Source organism: Geotrypetes seraphini, chromosome 2, assembly GCF_902459505.1.
Source record: "Geotrypetes seraphini chromosome 2, aGeoSer1.1, whole genome shotgun sequence".
NCBI lineage: Eukaryota > Metazoa > Chordata > Amphibia > Gymnophiona > Dermophiidae > Geotrypetes > Geotrypetes seraphini.
This window is the reverse complement of record NC_047085.1, coordinates 267,524,761-267,540,383: the sequence shown is the minus strand read 5'-3', so window position 1 is coordinate 267,540,383 and position 15,623 is coordinate 267,524,761. Positions and strand designations below refer to the sequence as shown.

General features: G+C 42.8%; 1 protein-coding gene across 1 annotated transcript in view; it reads left to right on the top strand.

Annotated features, from left to right (window-relative positions):
- The window catches only part of GALNT12 (polypeptide N-acetylgalactosaminyltransferase 12), a 221,892-nt gene that overhangs the window by 52,785 nt on the left and 153,484 nt on the right, over positions 1-15,623 (top strand). The window contains exon 2 of the mRNA XM_033929610.1: positions 11,474-11,643. Within this exon, the coding sequence (XP_033785501.1) occupies positions 11,474-11,643 (170 nt within the window). The remainder of the gene's footprint in view (positions 1-11,473; positions 11,644-15,623) is intronic.

Here is a 15,623-nt window from a genome sequence, read left to right as displayed (position 1 = left end):
TATCCGGTATCCCAGATATATTACCAGAAAAAAATTACCAACTCATTCCGTTATAGACAGAGAAACTTGAATTTTCAAAGATTTCTTCAGCAGAGCTCCGACTTCAAACTGCCATCTTAGATCTGCTCATTCTATAATGGAGGAGATCTCAACTGAGGAGGAGAACAAGACGGAGGAATCTCTCACTTCAAATGAGATTAGGGAGAGGTATAAAATGTGGGAAAAAGTGCAAAATTTTGTAGAAAAGCACCACCCAAATAAGGCTGTAGCAGTGCGAGCGATGAATCTGTTTAACAACAATGCATTCTCACATTTCTGAGAAATCCTCAAAAGGAGGCAAAAGCAACTATTACTGGATAGGTTCCTTGTTAAAGTCACACAGAAAAAAACAGATTCCACTGAGTCAACAGGTAGAAATGATTAAGTTGTCCTACCACAATAACCCTCATCCTCTCCTCTCCTGCCTCACACCACTCACGATTCTGTTCAAAAGTAAAGTGCAGGCTATTTGTGCCCATCTCATCAGTGCCTCCATTGTGCTTATCAGTACATTCTGTGTGCCCATCTCATCAGTGCCTCCATTATGCCCATTGCAGTGCATTCTGTGTGCCCATCTCAACAGTGCCTCCATTATGCCCATCGCAGTGCATTCTGTGTGCCCATCTCAACAGTGCCTCCATTATGCCCATCGCAGTGCATTCTGTGTGCCCATCTCAACAGTGCCTCCATTGTGACCATCGCAGTGCATTCTGTGTGCCCATCTCATCAGTGCCTCCATTGTGACCATTGCATTGCATTCTATGTGCCCATCTCATCAGTGCCTCCATTGTGCCTATCAGTGCATTCTGTGTGCCCATCTCATCAGTGCCTTCATTGTGCCTATCAGTGCATTCTGTGTGCCCATCTCATCAGTGCCTCCATTGTGCCTATCTCATCAGTGCCTCCATTGTGACCATCGCAGTGCATTCTGTGTGCCCATCTCATCAGTGCCTCCATTGTGACCATCGCAGTGCATTCTGTGTGCCCATCTCATCAGTGCCTCCATTGTGACCATCACAGTGCATTCTGTGTGCCCATCTCATCAGTGCCTCCATTATGACCATCGCAGTGCATTCTGTGTGCCTATCTCATCAGTGCCAACATTGTGACCATCGCAGTGCATTCTGTGTGCCCATCTCATCAGTGCCTCCATTGTGACCATCGCAGTGCATTCTGTGTGCCCATCTCATCAGTGCCTCCATTGTGACCATCGCAGTGCATTCTGTGTGCCTATCTCATCAGTGTCTCCATTGTGACCATCAGTGCATTCTGTGTGCCATCTCATCAATGTCTCTATTGTGACCATATGTGCATTCTGTGTGCCCATCTCATCAGTGCCTCCATTGTGACCATCGCAGTGCATTCTGTGTGCCCATCTCATCAGTGCCAAAATTGTGACCATCGCAATGCATTCTGTGTGCCCATCTCATCAGTGCCTCCATTTTGACCATCGCAGTGCATTCTGTGTGCCCATCTCATCAGTGCCTACATTATGACCATAGCAGTGCATTCTGTGTGCCCATCTCATCAGTGCCTCCATTATGACCATCGCAGTGCATTCTGTGTGCCCATCTCATCAGTGCCAACATTGTGACCATCGCAGTGCATTCTGTGTGCCCATCTCATCAGTGCCTCCATTGTGACCATCGCAGTGCATTCTGTGTGCCCATCTCATCAGTGCCTCCATTGTGCCTATCAGTGCATTTTGTGTGCCCATCTCATCAGTGCCTCCATTGTGACCATCGCAGTGCATTCTGTGTGCCCATCTCATCAGTGCCTCCATTGTGCCTATCAGTGCATTTTGTGTGCTCATCTCATCAGTGCCTCCATTGTGCCTATCAGTGCATTTTGTGTGCCCATCTCATCAGTGCCTCCATTGTGACCATCGCAGTGCATTCTGTGTGCCCATCTCATCAGTGCCTCCATTGTGACCATTGCAGTGCATTCTGTGTGCCCATCTCATCAGTGCCTCCATTGTGACCATCGCAGTGCATTCTGTGTGCCCATCTCATCAGTGCCTCCATTGTGACCATCGCAGTGCATTCTGTGTGCCCATCTCATCAGTGCCTCCATTGTGACCATCGCAGTGCATTCTGTGTGCCCATCTCATCAGTGCCTCCATTGTGACCATCGCAGTGCATTCTGTGTGCCTATCTCATCAGTGTCTCCATTGTGACCATCAGTGCATTCTGTGTGCCCATCTCATCAGTGCCTCCATTGTGCCTATCTGTGAATTCTGTGTGCCCATCTCATCAGTGCCTCCATTGTACCTATGAGTCCCTCCATTGTGCCTATCAGTGCATTCTGTGTGCCCATCTCATCAGTGCTTCCATTGTGCATATCAGTGTCTCCTGTGTGCCCATCTTAGAAGGAGAAGCAGCATGAAAAAGAAGGCAGTAAGAAGGAGTTGAATATTTTTACTTTATACAGTACAGTTTAGTACAAAGTTTTTGGGATGTGGAACGAATCATTCGAGTTTCCATTATTTCTTATGGGGAAATTTGCTTTGATATAAGAGCGCTTTGGATTGAGAGCATGCTTCTGGAACGAATTATGCTCTCAAACCAAGGTTCCACTGTACCTCTATAATTGTGTTATGTATATCCCCTATGATCCCGCTTAATCCAGAAAATTACATATACTTTTTCCCTCCTGGTGACCCCTAGCATTTTTCTGTTATTGTCTAATGTTATTTTTCTGGCCTTTGATGCAAGCCATATTTAGATTATTATTTTTGTATTTATGCACCAACTTTTCATAATTCCCTTTGTTGATAAAGCTTCAGTGGCTCCCAGTTCGTTTTAGGATCCAGTTTAAATGCGCATGCAGAATCTTCAAGCTTCTCTATGGAATATTTGATCCTTTTGTCCCCTTATGTTGGAATATCCTTAGACTTTGCCATTTGAGAAACACACAAAGATATCAGACAATCTCAGTCCTCCAGGATTTTCTTCCGTGAACACAGAACAGAAGTATTTGTTTAGCACGTTTGCTTTTTCCTCATCACTGTCCACATTTTGGTTCCCAGCATCTTTTAATTTAACAATTCAATTTTTCATCTTCCTCCTTTCACTAATATATCTTTAAAAATTTTTGTCTCCCTTTTTTACATTTTTAGCCATTTGTTCTTCTGCCTGCGTTTTTGCCAGACGTATCTCTCTTGGCTTCTTTCAGTTTCACCTTGTAGTCCTTTCTGCACTCCTCTTCTTGGTTTTTTAAAATATTTTACGAATGCCAACTCTTTCGCCTTTATTTTCTCCACAACTAGTTTGGAGAACCATATCAGTTTCCTTTTTCTCTTGTTTTTATTTATTTTCTTCACATAAAGGTCTGTAGCCATTTTTATTGCTTCTTTCAGCTTAGACCACTGTCTTTCCACTTCTCTTATGTCCTCCCATCGTAACAGCTCTTTCTTCAGGTACTCTCCCATTTCATTAAAGTCCGTACGTTTGAAATCTAGGACTTTAAGTATCGTGCAGCTGCTCTCAACTTTAGCCGTTATATCAAACCAAACCGTTTGATGATCGCTACTTCCCAGGTGAGCACCCACTCGAACATTAGAGATACTCTTTCCATTTGTGAGGACCAGATCTAATATCGCTTTTTCCCTTGTGGGTTCCGTCACCATTTGTCTGAGCAGAGCCTCTTGAAAGGCATCCACAATCTCCCTACTTATTTCCGATTCCGCAGATGGAACATTCCAATCTGCATCCGGCAAGTTGAAATCTCCCAACAGCAGCACCTCCTCTTTCTTTCCAAACTTTTGGATATCCACAATCAGATCCTTAACAATTTGTTTCGATTGAGTCGGAGGTCTGTAGACTACACCCATGTAGATAGAAGTTCCATCTTCTCTTTTCAGAGCGATCCATATCGCTTCTTCCTCTCCCCAGATCCCTTGCATTTCGGTTGCTTGGATATTGATCTTTACATAGAGAGCTACTCCTCCACCTTTTTGACCATCTCTGTCCTTCCTAAAAAGATTATATCCCGGTATGTTTACATCCCATTCACAGGATTCACTGATCCACGTCTCTGTGATAGTGACAATATCCAGATCTGCCTCTAACATCAGGGCTTGCAGATCATGAACTTTGTTGCTTAGACTGTGAGCATTTGTGGTCATCGCTTTCCAGCTATTTTTCAGCGGTAATCTCCTTTTTTGTATAGATTTTTATTTTGTTTCACTTTTTGTTACAATGCTAAGAAGTGAGTTGCTGATATTGTTTCTGTTGCAATCTTTAATACCATCACATCTTGTCTTTTGCCGGGGGCGGTCTTTATAATTGTCCTTCATACATACACCACCCACACCTTCTAGTTTAAATGCCTAGCAACATTGTTTAAACTTCTCCACAAGGATTCTTCTTCCTGCTTTAGTAATATGTAGCCCATCAGTACAATATAGTTTCTTGTCCTTCCATGTATTACCCCCATCCTCCTATGTACCTGAAGCCTTCTTGATGACACCAGGCTTTGAGCCATCTATTAAAGTCCTCTGTGTTTTTTACTCTGCTCTCCCTTTTCATATGCAGGCAGTACTTCAGAAAAAGCTACAGTCTTTACAAAAGGTTTCAAACCCTCACCAAGTTCCTGAAAAGCTTTCTGCGCTGCAAGTGTAGAGTTGTTGGCCAGGTCATTTGTTCCCAGATGGATAACAACATCGGTGTTAAAATCCTTAGTTTCTTCCTTAATTATAGTCAGTATTTGCCTGGAACTTCTGGTAGCTGAGGATCCTGGAAGACATTTCACTATTTGTTCTCCTCACCTTGTGTTCCAAGGTTAATGCCTCTGATGATGGAATCCCCCAATAGCAATAGTTTTTGGCTTTTTTATTTGTGCTTAGGGTGCGCTTGTTCTCTTGAGTTACCTTCATTGGTTCCAGTCCCACCTCCCTTCGGTTTTCTTGAGTATTGCAGTGCACTAGTGGAGTGAAGGAATTCTGTAGAGGTAATATTTGTGAACTAGTCTTTAAGCCCGTTACATTAACGGGTGCTAGAACATATGTGTGTGTATCTGTCTTTATTTCTCTCTCTCTCTCCTTAGCAGCTTTTTTTCTTTCTGCCTTTCTTTTTCCTTGGCTGTCCATCACCACCCCTTGCCTGCTCCCCCTGTCCATTTTCCCTTCCTTTTACCTCCCCTGTGTCCAGCACCACCCCTTCACTGCTCTCCTTATGCAGCAGCACCTCTTTCCTTCTCCCCCTGTCCAACAATAGTCCTCCGTTCCTTTTTCTTCATCCCCCTGTCCATCAGCATCTCTTTCCTTCTCCCCCTGTCCAACGGGTGCTAGAGTAGAAGACTGGGTTTTTTTTCCTTTCTCTCTCTGTGCTTGGATGCTGTCTGTCTGTCATTCTTTCTGTCTACTCTGTGTCTCTCCCTTGCCCCCTGTCTGCCTGTATTTCTCCATTGCACCATGCCTGCCTATCTCTCTGTGGCCCCCTTCTCTTCCCTGCCATGATTGGTGTATGCCCCTGCCCCCTTTTGTGCCATGCCTGCCTGCTCTGTGGCCTTCTTCTGTTTCCCCCCTATGATTGCTGTCTGGCCCAGCAAACCCCTCGCCCCAAAGCAGCCCTCTTTCCCTCTCCCCTTGTTGAGCCATGCCTGCCTGCTCTGTGATCCCCTGCCCATGATTGCTGTGTGCCCCCAGCACACCCCTACCCCCAAAGCAGCCCCTTTCCCTCTCCCCCTGCCTGCCTACCATGCCTGCCTGCTCCCTGTGCATCAGCATCAGCATTTCCCTCCCCCTCACCTGTTCCTTCGTAGCAGCATGCAGATAAAATGGTTCCCTTACTTCTTTGCTGGATTTTTATTTTAAGTTTAAAGATGCTGACGCGGCTCCTCTCACGATCCCGCCTGCGTCGGAAGCCTTCTCCGATCGTGAGAGGAGCCACGGCGGCAGCTTTAAACTTAAAAAAAAAATCCAGCAAAGAACTAAGGGAGCCGTTTTCAAAGCCGCCGCGGTGGCTCCTCTCATGAGCTGCACTTATATTATGTCGGAAGATGTGAGAGGAGCCGCGGCGACGGCGGTAGATTTCAAATTAAAATAACTTAGGCCAGGGAGTTTAAGGGACAGGATTGTAGAGGACTGAAGGGGACGGAGAAAAAGAAAAGAAAGGTGGCGCCGGCTGCGAACCTCAACAGGCCGTTTCAAACAGGAGCGGCAGCGGTGGGAGGGGGGAGTCGTCGACGTGTTCCCTACCGGACACTGCCACCGCCAGCACTGCTCCACACCGCCTTCATCCTGCTGTGGCAGCCGCCCCCTCCTCTGGAGCGACTCTGACCTCTACCAGGCCCTCCAGTAGCTCACAGTCCCACTCCCAAAGCAGCGGCGCAAGGTGGAGAGCAGGGAGGCTGTGGTGACGTAAAACGCACGCATGCACACTCGTGTTTCCGCGACGGATCAGGGAACACGACTTTTGAGTGCGCATGCGCGGCCTAGCATTTTATTATATTATATGTGGATGTTTTTGTGTTACACGTCGCAGTCTTTCTGATCCTACTGTGACCCATTTATTCCTGGGCGGTTTTATTCTTTGAGATAGAGGTGGTAAGTTGGTATGATTTTGTGGAGTGATGATGAAGAAGTCTGGGACTGGTTTTCCTAAGTGTTGAACTAAGTTTTCTCTTTAATAAAATGCTGAATTATGTTTAGCTGCAGACCTAACTTATCTCATGTTCAAGCCTGCCTGCACTGGGGGTATTAGCTTGGGCATTCTAGCCTCTTATGGCTATCTCAGCATACATGATATTGTATTCCGCTCTCTTGGACATGTAACAGAAAGACTGCAGGGCTTAGATAAGTGACCTGCTAATAACCTGCTTGTGTGAGCTTAGCACCAATGATTGTTAAGAAAAGTAACACGTGAAAAGTTTTTTCTAGAATTCAGTTGTATAGCCAGAAGAATGTATAAATATCTCTGTAAATTCCTGGTTTCGGGACTTCTGAAGCCAGCTTGGAGCTCAGGAGTCGCATATGTATGCTAATAAAACCTGTTGCTTTCTTCAAGTCTCTAAGTTTTGTGGCTTCCCAAAGTGACCTTTCAATGGAAGCTTCTTTAATTGTATTCAATTCCTGTTTAAGTTTGCAGAGCTCCTCCTTAATACTAGCAAGTTGAAAACAGATGGGGCAAGCCTTAAGCCTCCAAATAGTGTGTCTTGGAATTAAAGCACCACAGTGATTGCATAGAATAAAGGTAATCTTGATTGGTTGTGAAATGAATTGATTTGAGTAGTCCTGATTATTTGGTTCTCTATATATGAGCAGTGAACCCTGGGGGGGGGGGGGGGGAGGGTGGATGGGAGTATAAGTCTTTCCCTTTTTCCTATGAGGAGGAAGAGGAAATAAGATATAGCAGAGGACAGAGAAGGGTTTATATTTTTGTGGGTTTTTGTTGTTTTTTTTTTAGTAAGAAACAGGGAGAAGAGAAATTAAGCAGATATAATGCTGAAAATCATAAGAGCAGAATATGAAAGTCTAAGTAACTTAGCTTTTAGAAGTTTTCAGGGCAGTCTTATTCACAGCACTGTCCCAAAGATAATGCAGTTACCTTAGTAGTAAATCCCAGCCCTTCCTTTCTACACTTAATCAGTAGACACAATGGCTGAAAACTAGTATTGAGGTCAGAAATACAGGCTTTATACCAGATCAGTGGCTACCCTAAAACACAGGATTTATAACAGGATGTTCCCTACTTTAGTCTCCCTGTGCCACAGGCATCAGGATTTAATTACAGTTAATATAAGTCTTACCCTTTTTCCTATGTGGAGGAAGAGGAAATAAGATATAGTAGAGGACAGAGACGGGTTTATTTATTTATTTTTTTTTGGGGGGGGGGGGTTAAAAGTAAGAAACAGGAAGGCAGAGAAGAGAAATTAAGCAGATATAATGCTAAAAATCAGTGATAAGAGCAGAATATGAAATTCTGAGTAACTTAGCTTTTAGAAGTTTTCAGGGCAGTCTTATTCACAGCATAGTCCCAAATATTCTTCATGATTTAGAAATCCACATCCTAATAAACCATACTCACATCCTAATAGATCTAAATTGAGGTAATTTCCACCAGCTCTTCAAACAAACATTGGTTCAGCAACCAACATCCAAAACCAGAACGAAGAAAGAGGCAGAAAAAGAATCAGAAGCATGTTGGAATACGAATTCTCTTCACCATTGACAAGCCCAATCTGTCTACCACCAAATACCAATGATGACCCATCTCACAGCCAGACTTGCACCCTTTTTTTTAGGACAACCGTGGAATCAAACTACGTTCACAGGTCGGATCCCTGCAACCACTCACAACACATCTCAAAGATACCCATGGCATCACAATAGAGTAAGACGGCAAGGAAGAGGAAGAACCAGAGGGAGCACGAGGTTATCAACATGCTTAAGCCTAAATATTGTTCCCTCTATAGAAGACATTCCTATTTATAATATCTCCGCCATATCACTTACTACCCTGCAGATATCGGTGTTACAGAAAGGTTTATCCTTTGTCCCCTCGGTCAGATATGAAGGTAGATCTATACAAATTTCAATGGAAATTACAAATCCAACACTATTTTTCAAAGTCTGAAATATCTTATGCTGATCTCTCCATCCTTAAGAAACTATCAAAATGGACACCATCAGGACCTATGGACCCACTTATTTCTACATATAACGAATGTGTCTTACATGACATTGAGAAACTAGAAAGACAAAAAAGGTATATAAGGACAATTCGAATTATGGTGAAACTATTGCAATAAAAGAACTCGCTCAGAATAATGAGATCATTATTAAACCAGCAGATAAAGGAGGAGGCATAGTTGTCATGGACCAAGAAAAGTACATAGTGGAAATTAATAGACAACTCTCCGATATCGAGACGTATGTTGTACTCAACTCAGATCCAACAGAGTCAGGGATGAAATAAAAAACTTGATAAACCACACATCAGAAATAGGTTTTCTCACTACAAAAAAAAAATCATTTTTGACAGTAGATCATCCTGTGCTGCCTATTATATATATTTTACCGAAAATGCATAAATCACTGCACAATCTTCCAGGTAGACCGATCATCTCGGGCAAAGGTTCTGTTCTAGAACCTGTTTCGGATTTTGTGAATTTTTTTCTAAGATCTTTTGTTCCACAGATAGAGTCCTACATTAGGGACTCATCGCATGTGATCAACATTTTGGAGGATTACGATGGTGAATTAGAAAATGTAATCTTAGTTACTCTGGACATCGAATTACTCTGTACTAACATACCCCAACTGGAAGTCTCAATATCATAGACAAAGTCTTCCAAGATAGAGAGGAACATCTACGGGTCCCTAATAGATTCATCATCAGTTTGGCAACTATAGCACTAACACAAAATTATTTTTGCTTCAAAGAAAAATTCTATCTACAAATAAAAGGTACAGCAATGTTTTTGATTGGTCAATTTAGTTCATACTTTACATTTGTTTTTGGTGCCTTTACGGTACCTATTACTGTCTCGCTATAGACATAGGCTTTTTTTATGCCATAAACTTCCTTTTCTCAAATCTTGGAGTTTCACTTTTATCCAGAAGGTTATCTAAACGTTTTTTATGCCAATGGTGGAGTACACAATCCTCCTTTATCTGTGGCTTGCACCTTCTCATTTCTTAGTCTATCTGTGAGTCCTTATTGATATAGGAGTATATTTTTCTTGTTTGTGTGCCCCATTACATTTGTCTTTAACTTTACATATCCCATTTCTTCCTTTTCTCATTATTTATTATTTTTATTTAATTAATTTTATTTTCATTATGCTGTATATTGTGATGTTTTACAATCATGTTATTTATTTGGATTTTCTTTGTTTCCCTAAGGACCCATAAGGAATGCGTTTTCTGCCGAAACATGGCCCATGTAGGGTCAAGGTTCCAGTGTATTTTTGTTACATTTTCAATAAAGCATTGTACTTTTTCACCTCCTGGCTCCAAGATTTGGTTCCATTCTGTGTGACTTTGGACATTTTTGTTATGTAGAAAATCTGTGATAACTGCTGAAGCTGTGATGTTGATAATTGATCACTAGAATCTTTGTAGGTAGTAATAAGTTTTTTTGTGTCCCCCCCCCCCCCTTCCGATGAGTGTTGGAGTGGTTGAGTTTCTGAGACATCTAAGGATCCTTCTTATATTTAAAGAAGGTAACTGAGAGGTCTCAAAATCTGCACTGCAGTTTCTTCTTCCTGGTCCAGTAAAAGTTCCTAGCAATCTGCACGACGGGTGGTTGATCAGAATGATTAGATTCCGATTAGATATGAAGGACAGAATTCAGTCAGATTGCTTCTGAATGTTCATAAGATCCTCACATTCAAGCATCAGAATCTCACAGTTCTTGCATTTGAAGGAATGCTTGTGCGTTCTTGGGTTAGGCTGTCCACTGGTGCCAAGTCGCTTGAGAAAAAGCACACTAGGATCTGAGGGAACTGTGTTTTCTTTCATCTCTCCTAACTGCTGCTCTTCCTGGGGATTCTATCAGCTGGTTCAACACAGTTTTCCCTTTCTGGGCTCTTGTCCAGCATCAGAAGGGGGAAGCCATCGGCACGATACAGCACTGCCCCGACGTGGTTACCAGCGGTGGATTGTTGCCGGCGTCGGAGGATCTCCTGCGGCCTGTCCTCTCTCCTCCTCTCCTCGGCGGACTTGCAGCTGCGTTGTTGGACACATCGAAGGGAAACTGAACTTCACTTCAGGGGTCTGCTGTCGGCGGCACCTGGCCTTGCCTGTCCGGTGATTGGTGTCATGGTGGTCTTCATTGGCGTGGCTCCTGGTCCTGCTTCTTTGGTGTTTGCCGGTTGACCTGGTTCTGCAGACTGAACTTACTATCAAGCCGCTTCAGAGACTTTTCTACCTCTTAAATATGTTTTATTTTATTTTTAATTTTTTATCTTTCATTATTTCTATTTTCCATTTCTTTGATTTTTGATCTTGGAAATGTATTACATATTTTTATTTTAATCAGGTACTTTAGCTAGATTGTGAGCCTTCGAGACAGATAGGGTAGTTTTTCTCAAGTACCTAATTTCATTTTAGTTTGATACATTGTAAACCGCTTAGGTCAGTAAAATGCAGGAGCGGTATATCAAATCTTAAAAAAACATAAGAATTGCCATAAACATAAACATAGAAATCTTAGTACTTCCACTGAAAAGGAACCGAACTGAACAGCAGAGCTTTTGAAAGGGCTACCCATGAGTACTATTATAGGATTTTAAAGGGTCAATAGTAAATAAAATTGCCATGTTATAAGTAAAAATAATTTTTACATGGTTTAAATCTGAAAGTTTTGCAGTATTGAAACTCTGTCTGCATGTACATTGTGCATGCTAGTTTTATAATAAGTATCTACAAAAATTTTATAGCAGAAAAATTGACTATGAATTTCTTGGATTCTGTGTTTTGTATTTATAGGTGTAGAGTGAAGAAATATCAATTTCATTATTTGCCCACAACATCCGTTATAATATCGTTTTATAATGAGGCTTGGTCTACACTCTTGCGGACAGTGCATAGTGTCCTTGAGACTTCACCAGATATCCTCCTGGAAGAAATCATTCTTGTAGATGATTATAGTGATAAAGGTAGGCCAAGCTTTTCTTAACTTTTGTTATCTCATTAAATTATATGATTATATTTCATTACAAAAGTTGAAAAACCAATTATGAACCTTACTTTGCTGCATAGACCCTCAAACAACTTCTGATACTTTGCTTTTTTTTTTTTTTTTTTTTTTTTTTTTAATCTTTGGATCTGTAACTTGTACCTTGATATACCATATGATTAGTTTTCCTGTGTAGACTGTATGAAGCATTACTTTTCATTTGCACTGTGCAAACCATTCTGGATTTCTGAGATTTGAAACAGCCAGTTTATTGAATATTGAGGTTTTAAAGAAGATAAATCTTGTACTATAACAGCAACAATCTTACCTATGAAAGACAGCATCCTGGAATACTAATACAGTGGAACCTCGTTTTGCGAGTAACCCGGTTTGCGAGTGTTTTGCAAGACGAGCAAAACACTCAGCAAACTTTTGACTCGCAAACCAAGCACTGCCCCGATAAACGAGCACTTACAGACCAAGAAGCGCCTTCTCCATCTTCCGGCCAGCCTTCCACGTCGGGTGCCTTCTGCAGGTTGGAGGACCTCTGGGCCTGCGCGGCCGGGTGCTGTCCCACCTGCGCATTGCGTGTGATGCGCACAGCGTCAATCGTCGGCGTTGTGCACGGCGTGTGGGTGGGGCAGCGATTGGCTGCGTGGGCTCGGGTGGAGGCTCTCCAGCATGCGAGGGGCATCCGACGTGGAGGGCTGGCCGGCAGATGGAGGAGGCATCCCTCTGAAGGCACTGCAGGGTTCTCCGGCGGCTGACGGACATTACACCCCCCCCCCCCCCGAAGCAGCACTGTCGGGTTCTTCTTCCGATGACGGACAGAGGAGGCAGACGGAGGAGATGGCGCTGCAGCACCCGGCCCCGACAGGTACAGACCCCGGGTACTGGAACCAATCGTTGCTGTTGCCACTATTGTCTATGGGGAATTTGGCTTTGATAAACGAGCATTTTGGATTACGAGCATGCTCCTGGAACGGATTATGCTTGTAATCCAAGGTACCACTGTACTGTACTATATATTGTTCTTACTGGAAAAACAGAACAAGTTAGATTGCTATAGATCCCTACATAGAAACTAAATGCTAGCACAATACCTCACTTCTGTCACATCTACAGGATACAGAAACAGAACCTCAATTACATAATAATTCACCACAGGTTTACTATGTTACAAATTAGAAATAGCAATCCAAGAAGTCAAACTTTGCATGCAGTGCAATGATAGAGAAATAGAAATGCCTTTCATTCTGTACTATGCAAAATAGAAAGTTATCAAGATTGCACGTTTCGAAAGCTGACATTCTAATGTAGCAGGATGGAAAATATTATGTACTAGGGCAGTGGTCTCAAACTCGCGGCCCACCAGGTACTATTTGGAGGCCCTCGGTATATTTATCATAATCACAAAAGTAAAATAAAACTGTTTCTTGATCATATGTCTCTTTAGCTATAAATTGCAATATTATTATTAAGACTTAGCCAAAAGGAAAGATTTATAAACTATAAAGAGTTTTACCTCATGCAAAATTGTCATTTTTTTAATACTGTATATACTCGAATATAAACCGGAATGGGGATCCCGGTTTATATTCGGCTCAATGCCACCTCCCAGAATTTTTTAGGGTCGCTACCAGGCTCTGCCTCCCTCTTCCTCCCTGCCCTATCATATCTCTGCAATCCCTGGTGAAGGTGCAGTGGGCTGGAGCAAGATTTCCAAACTCCTGCCCCGCTGCTAACCGGCTGCGCGGATCCAGTTTGTTTATCTGAGCGGCATGAGCAGCAGCGCAATTTGGCACTGCTTCTCGGCCCTGAGCGGCTTCCTTATCGGCTCCCGTGAATTCTTGCAAGGCAGCCCCTTTGCAGGGCAGCTACTTGGTCCTCTCTTCATATTTTTACCTGGTTTTTACTGAGTGGATGTGGTGGCTAGTTCTGATGACACTTTTTGGGACTTCGGTGTTGAGGGCAGGCTCTTCTGTCCCTCCCTAGATGTTAAACACAAGCAAAAAATCCAACGGAACTGCAATAATATGTCGAACAGCACACAAAAGAAAAAACTGCAGGAGTAGTATACAAGATGCCAAGTCTTTAATCAATAAACATAGATATGAATATAAAAACAGCTTGTATCCAAAATATGGTCCAAGAGGATTGATGAACCGGGACCCGACATGGTCCGTGTTTCGAAAAAACACTCCTTCCGCAGAGTATCACATACTAGGGTACCTTATGGATAACAACTGGAAAAAAACGGTGGTGTGAGCAACTAAGCAAAGTTGGGTTAGCTCCTTCGCAGTGCAGGATCAAAGAGGGGAAGAAGTGTCTTTGCCAGCAGGCTGGCTAATCTACTGAAGAGGGCTTTAAACTAGAAGTGATAGGGCAAGGTGATCAAAGCTCCCGGGTGAGTATAAGCCCTCAGGTAAGTAAATCACTGAATACCTCTATACGGATGGGAAAAGGGGGCAATGTCTGGAAAGCAGTACATATTAATGCTTGAAGTATGGGAAACAAGATTCTGGATCTAGAAGCTGTGATGGAAGAAGATGAGTTGAATATAGTGGCGATCACGGAGACATGGTTCACAGAGAACCTTGACTGAGATGTAGTTAAATAGGGCTATAATCTGTTAAGGAAAGACAGGGTAGGAAGAAAAGGAGAAGGAGTAGCATTAAAGATCATATTAAAGCCAAACAATTGCAGGATCTGCATAGCAAGGAAGAAGCACTGTGGATCAGTTTGGAAAGAGGGAATGGTGAATATATTTATATTGGTGTGATATACAGGCGGATGACGTAGATAGAGATTTAATAGTAGACATTCAGAATACATCTAAAAAAGGGGAAGTCTTGCTAATAGGTGATTTTAACATGCTGGATATTGATTGGGGTATCCCTATTGCGGGGTCTTCTAGAAGTAGGGAGATTCTGGATTATCTACAAGGAGAACTGTTCCAGCAGTTGGTAATAGAACCCACACGGGATGGGGGTCATACTGGACTTAGCGCTTACAAATGGGAAAAGTGTTTCTGATGTTACAGTGGGTGATCATCTGGCATCCTGTGATCACTGCATGGTACGGTTTAATATTAAGATGAGTATAGAGAGGGCTCATTCAAAAGCAAAGGTTCTAGACTTTAAAAAAACTAACTTTGTTCAGATGGGGGTTTATGTCAAGGAACTATTGTCTAGATGGGAACGTCTGGAAGGCGTGGAAATGAGGTGGGCAAAACTGAAAGGAGTGATTGTAAGGGCGACAAGCTTTTTTGTGAGGCAAGTAAGTAAAAATAAGAGGAAAAGAAGGCCAATTTGGCTCTCAAATGTAGTAACTTAGAAGGTAAGGAATAAGAGGTTAGCTTTCATAAACTACAAAAGATTGCAGAAAGAGGAAACCAGGCAAAATTATCTGGAAAAGTTAAGAGGGGCTGGTTGTGTAGTCAGGCAAGCAAAGATGCAAATGGAAAAAAAAATAGCTGACATGGTAAAACGGGGAGACAAGACATTTTTTAGAGATATTAGTAATAGGAAGAAGTGCAAAAGTGGCATTATGAGACTCAATGGTGAAGGGGGAGGAATATGTCAAAGCTGATAAAGAAAAAGCTGAATTGCTTAACAAATATTTCTGTTCTATGTTCACGACTGACGCGTTGGGAGCGGGACCGCAGAAGACAAACGTGAATAGGGATGGAAGAGTAAGAGACCCAGATCGATTTTCAGAGGGTTGTGTTCATGAGGAGCTAGCTAAAATAAAGGTAGACAAAGCGATGGGGCCGGATGGTATACATCCTGGGGTGCTGAAGGAACTTAGGGAAGTTCTGGTAGCTCCGCTGACTGACCTTTTCAATGAGTCTCTAGAGTTGGGAGTGGTACCGGAGAACTGGAGAAGAGAGGACATGGTCCCTCTCCACAAAAGTGGAAGTAAAGAAGAAGTAGGGAATTACAGGCCAGTAAGTCTGTG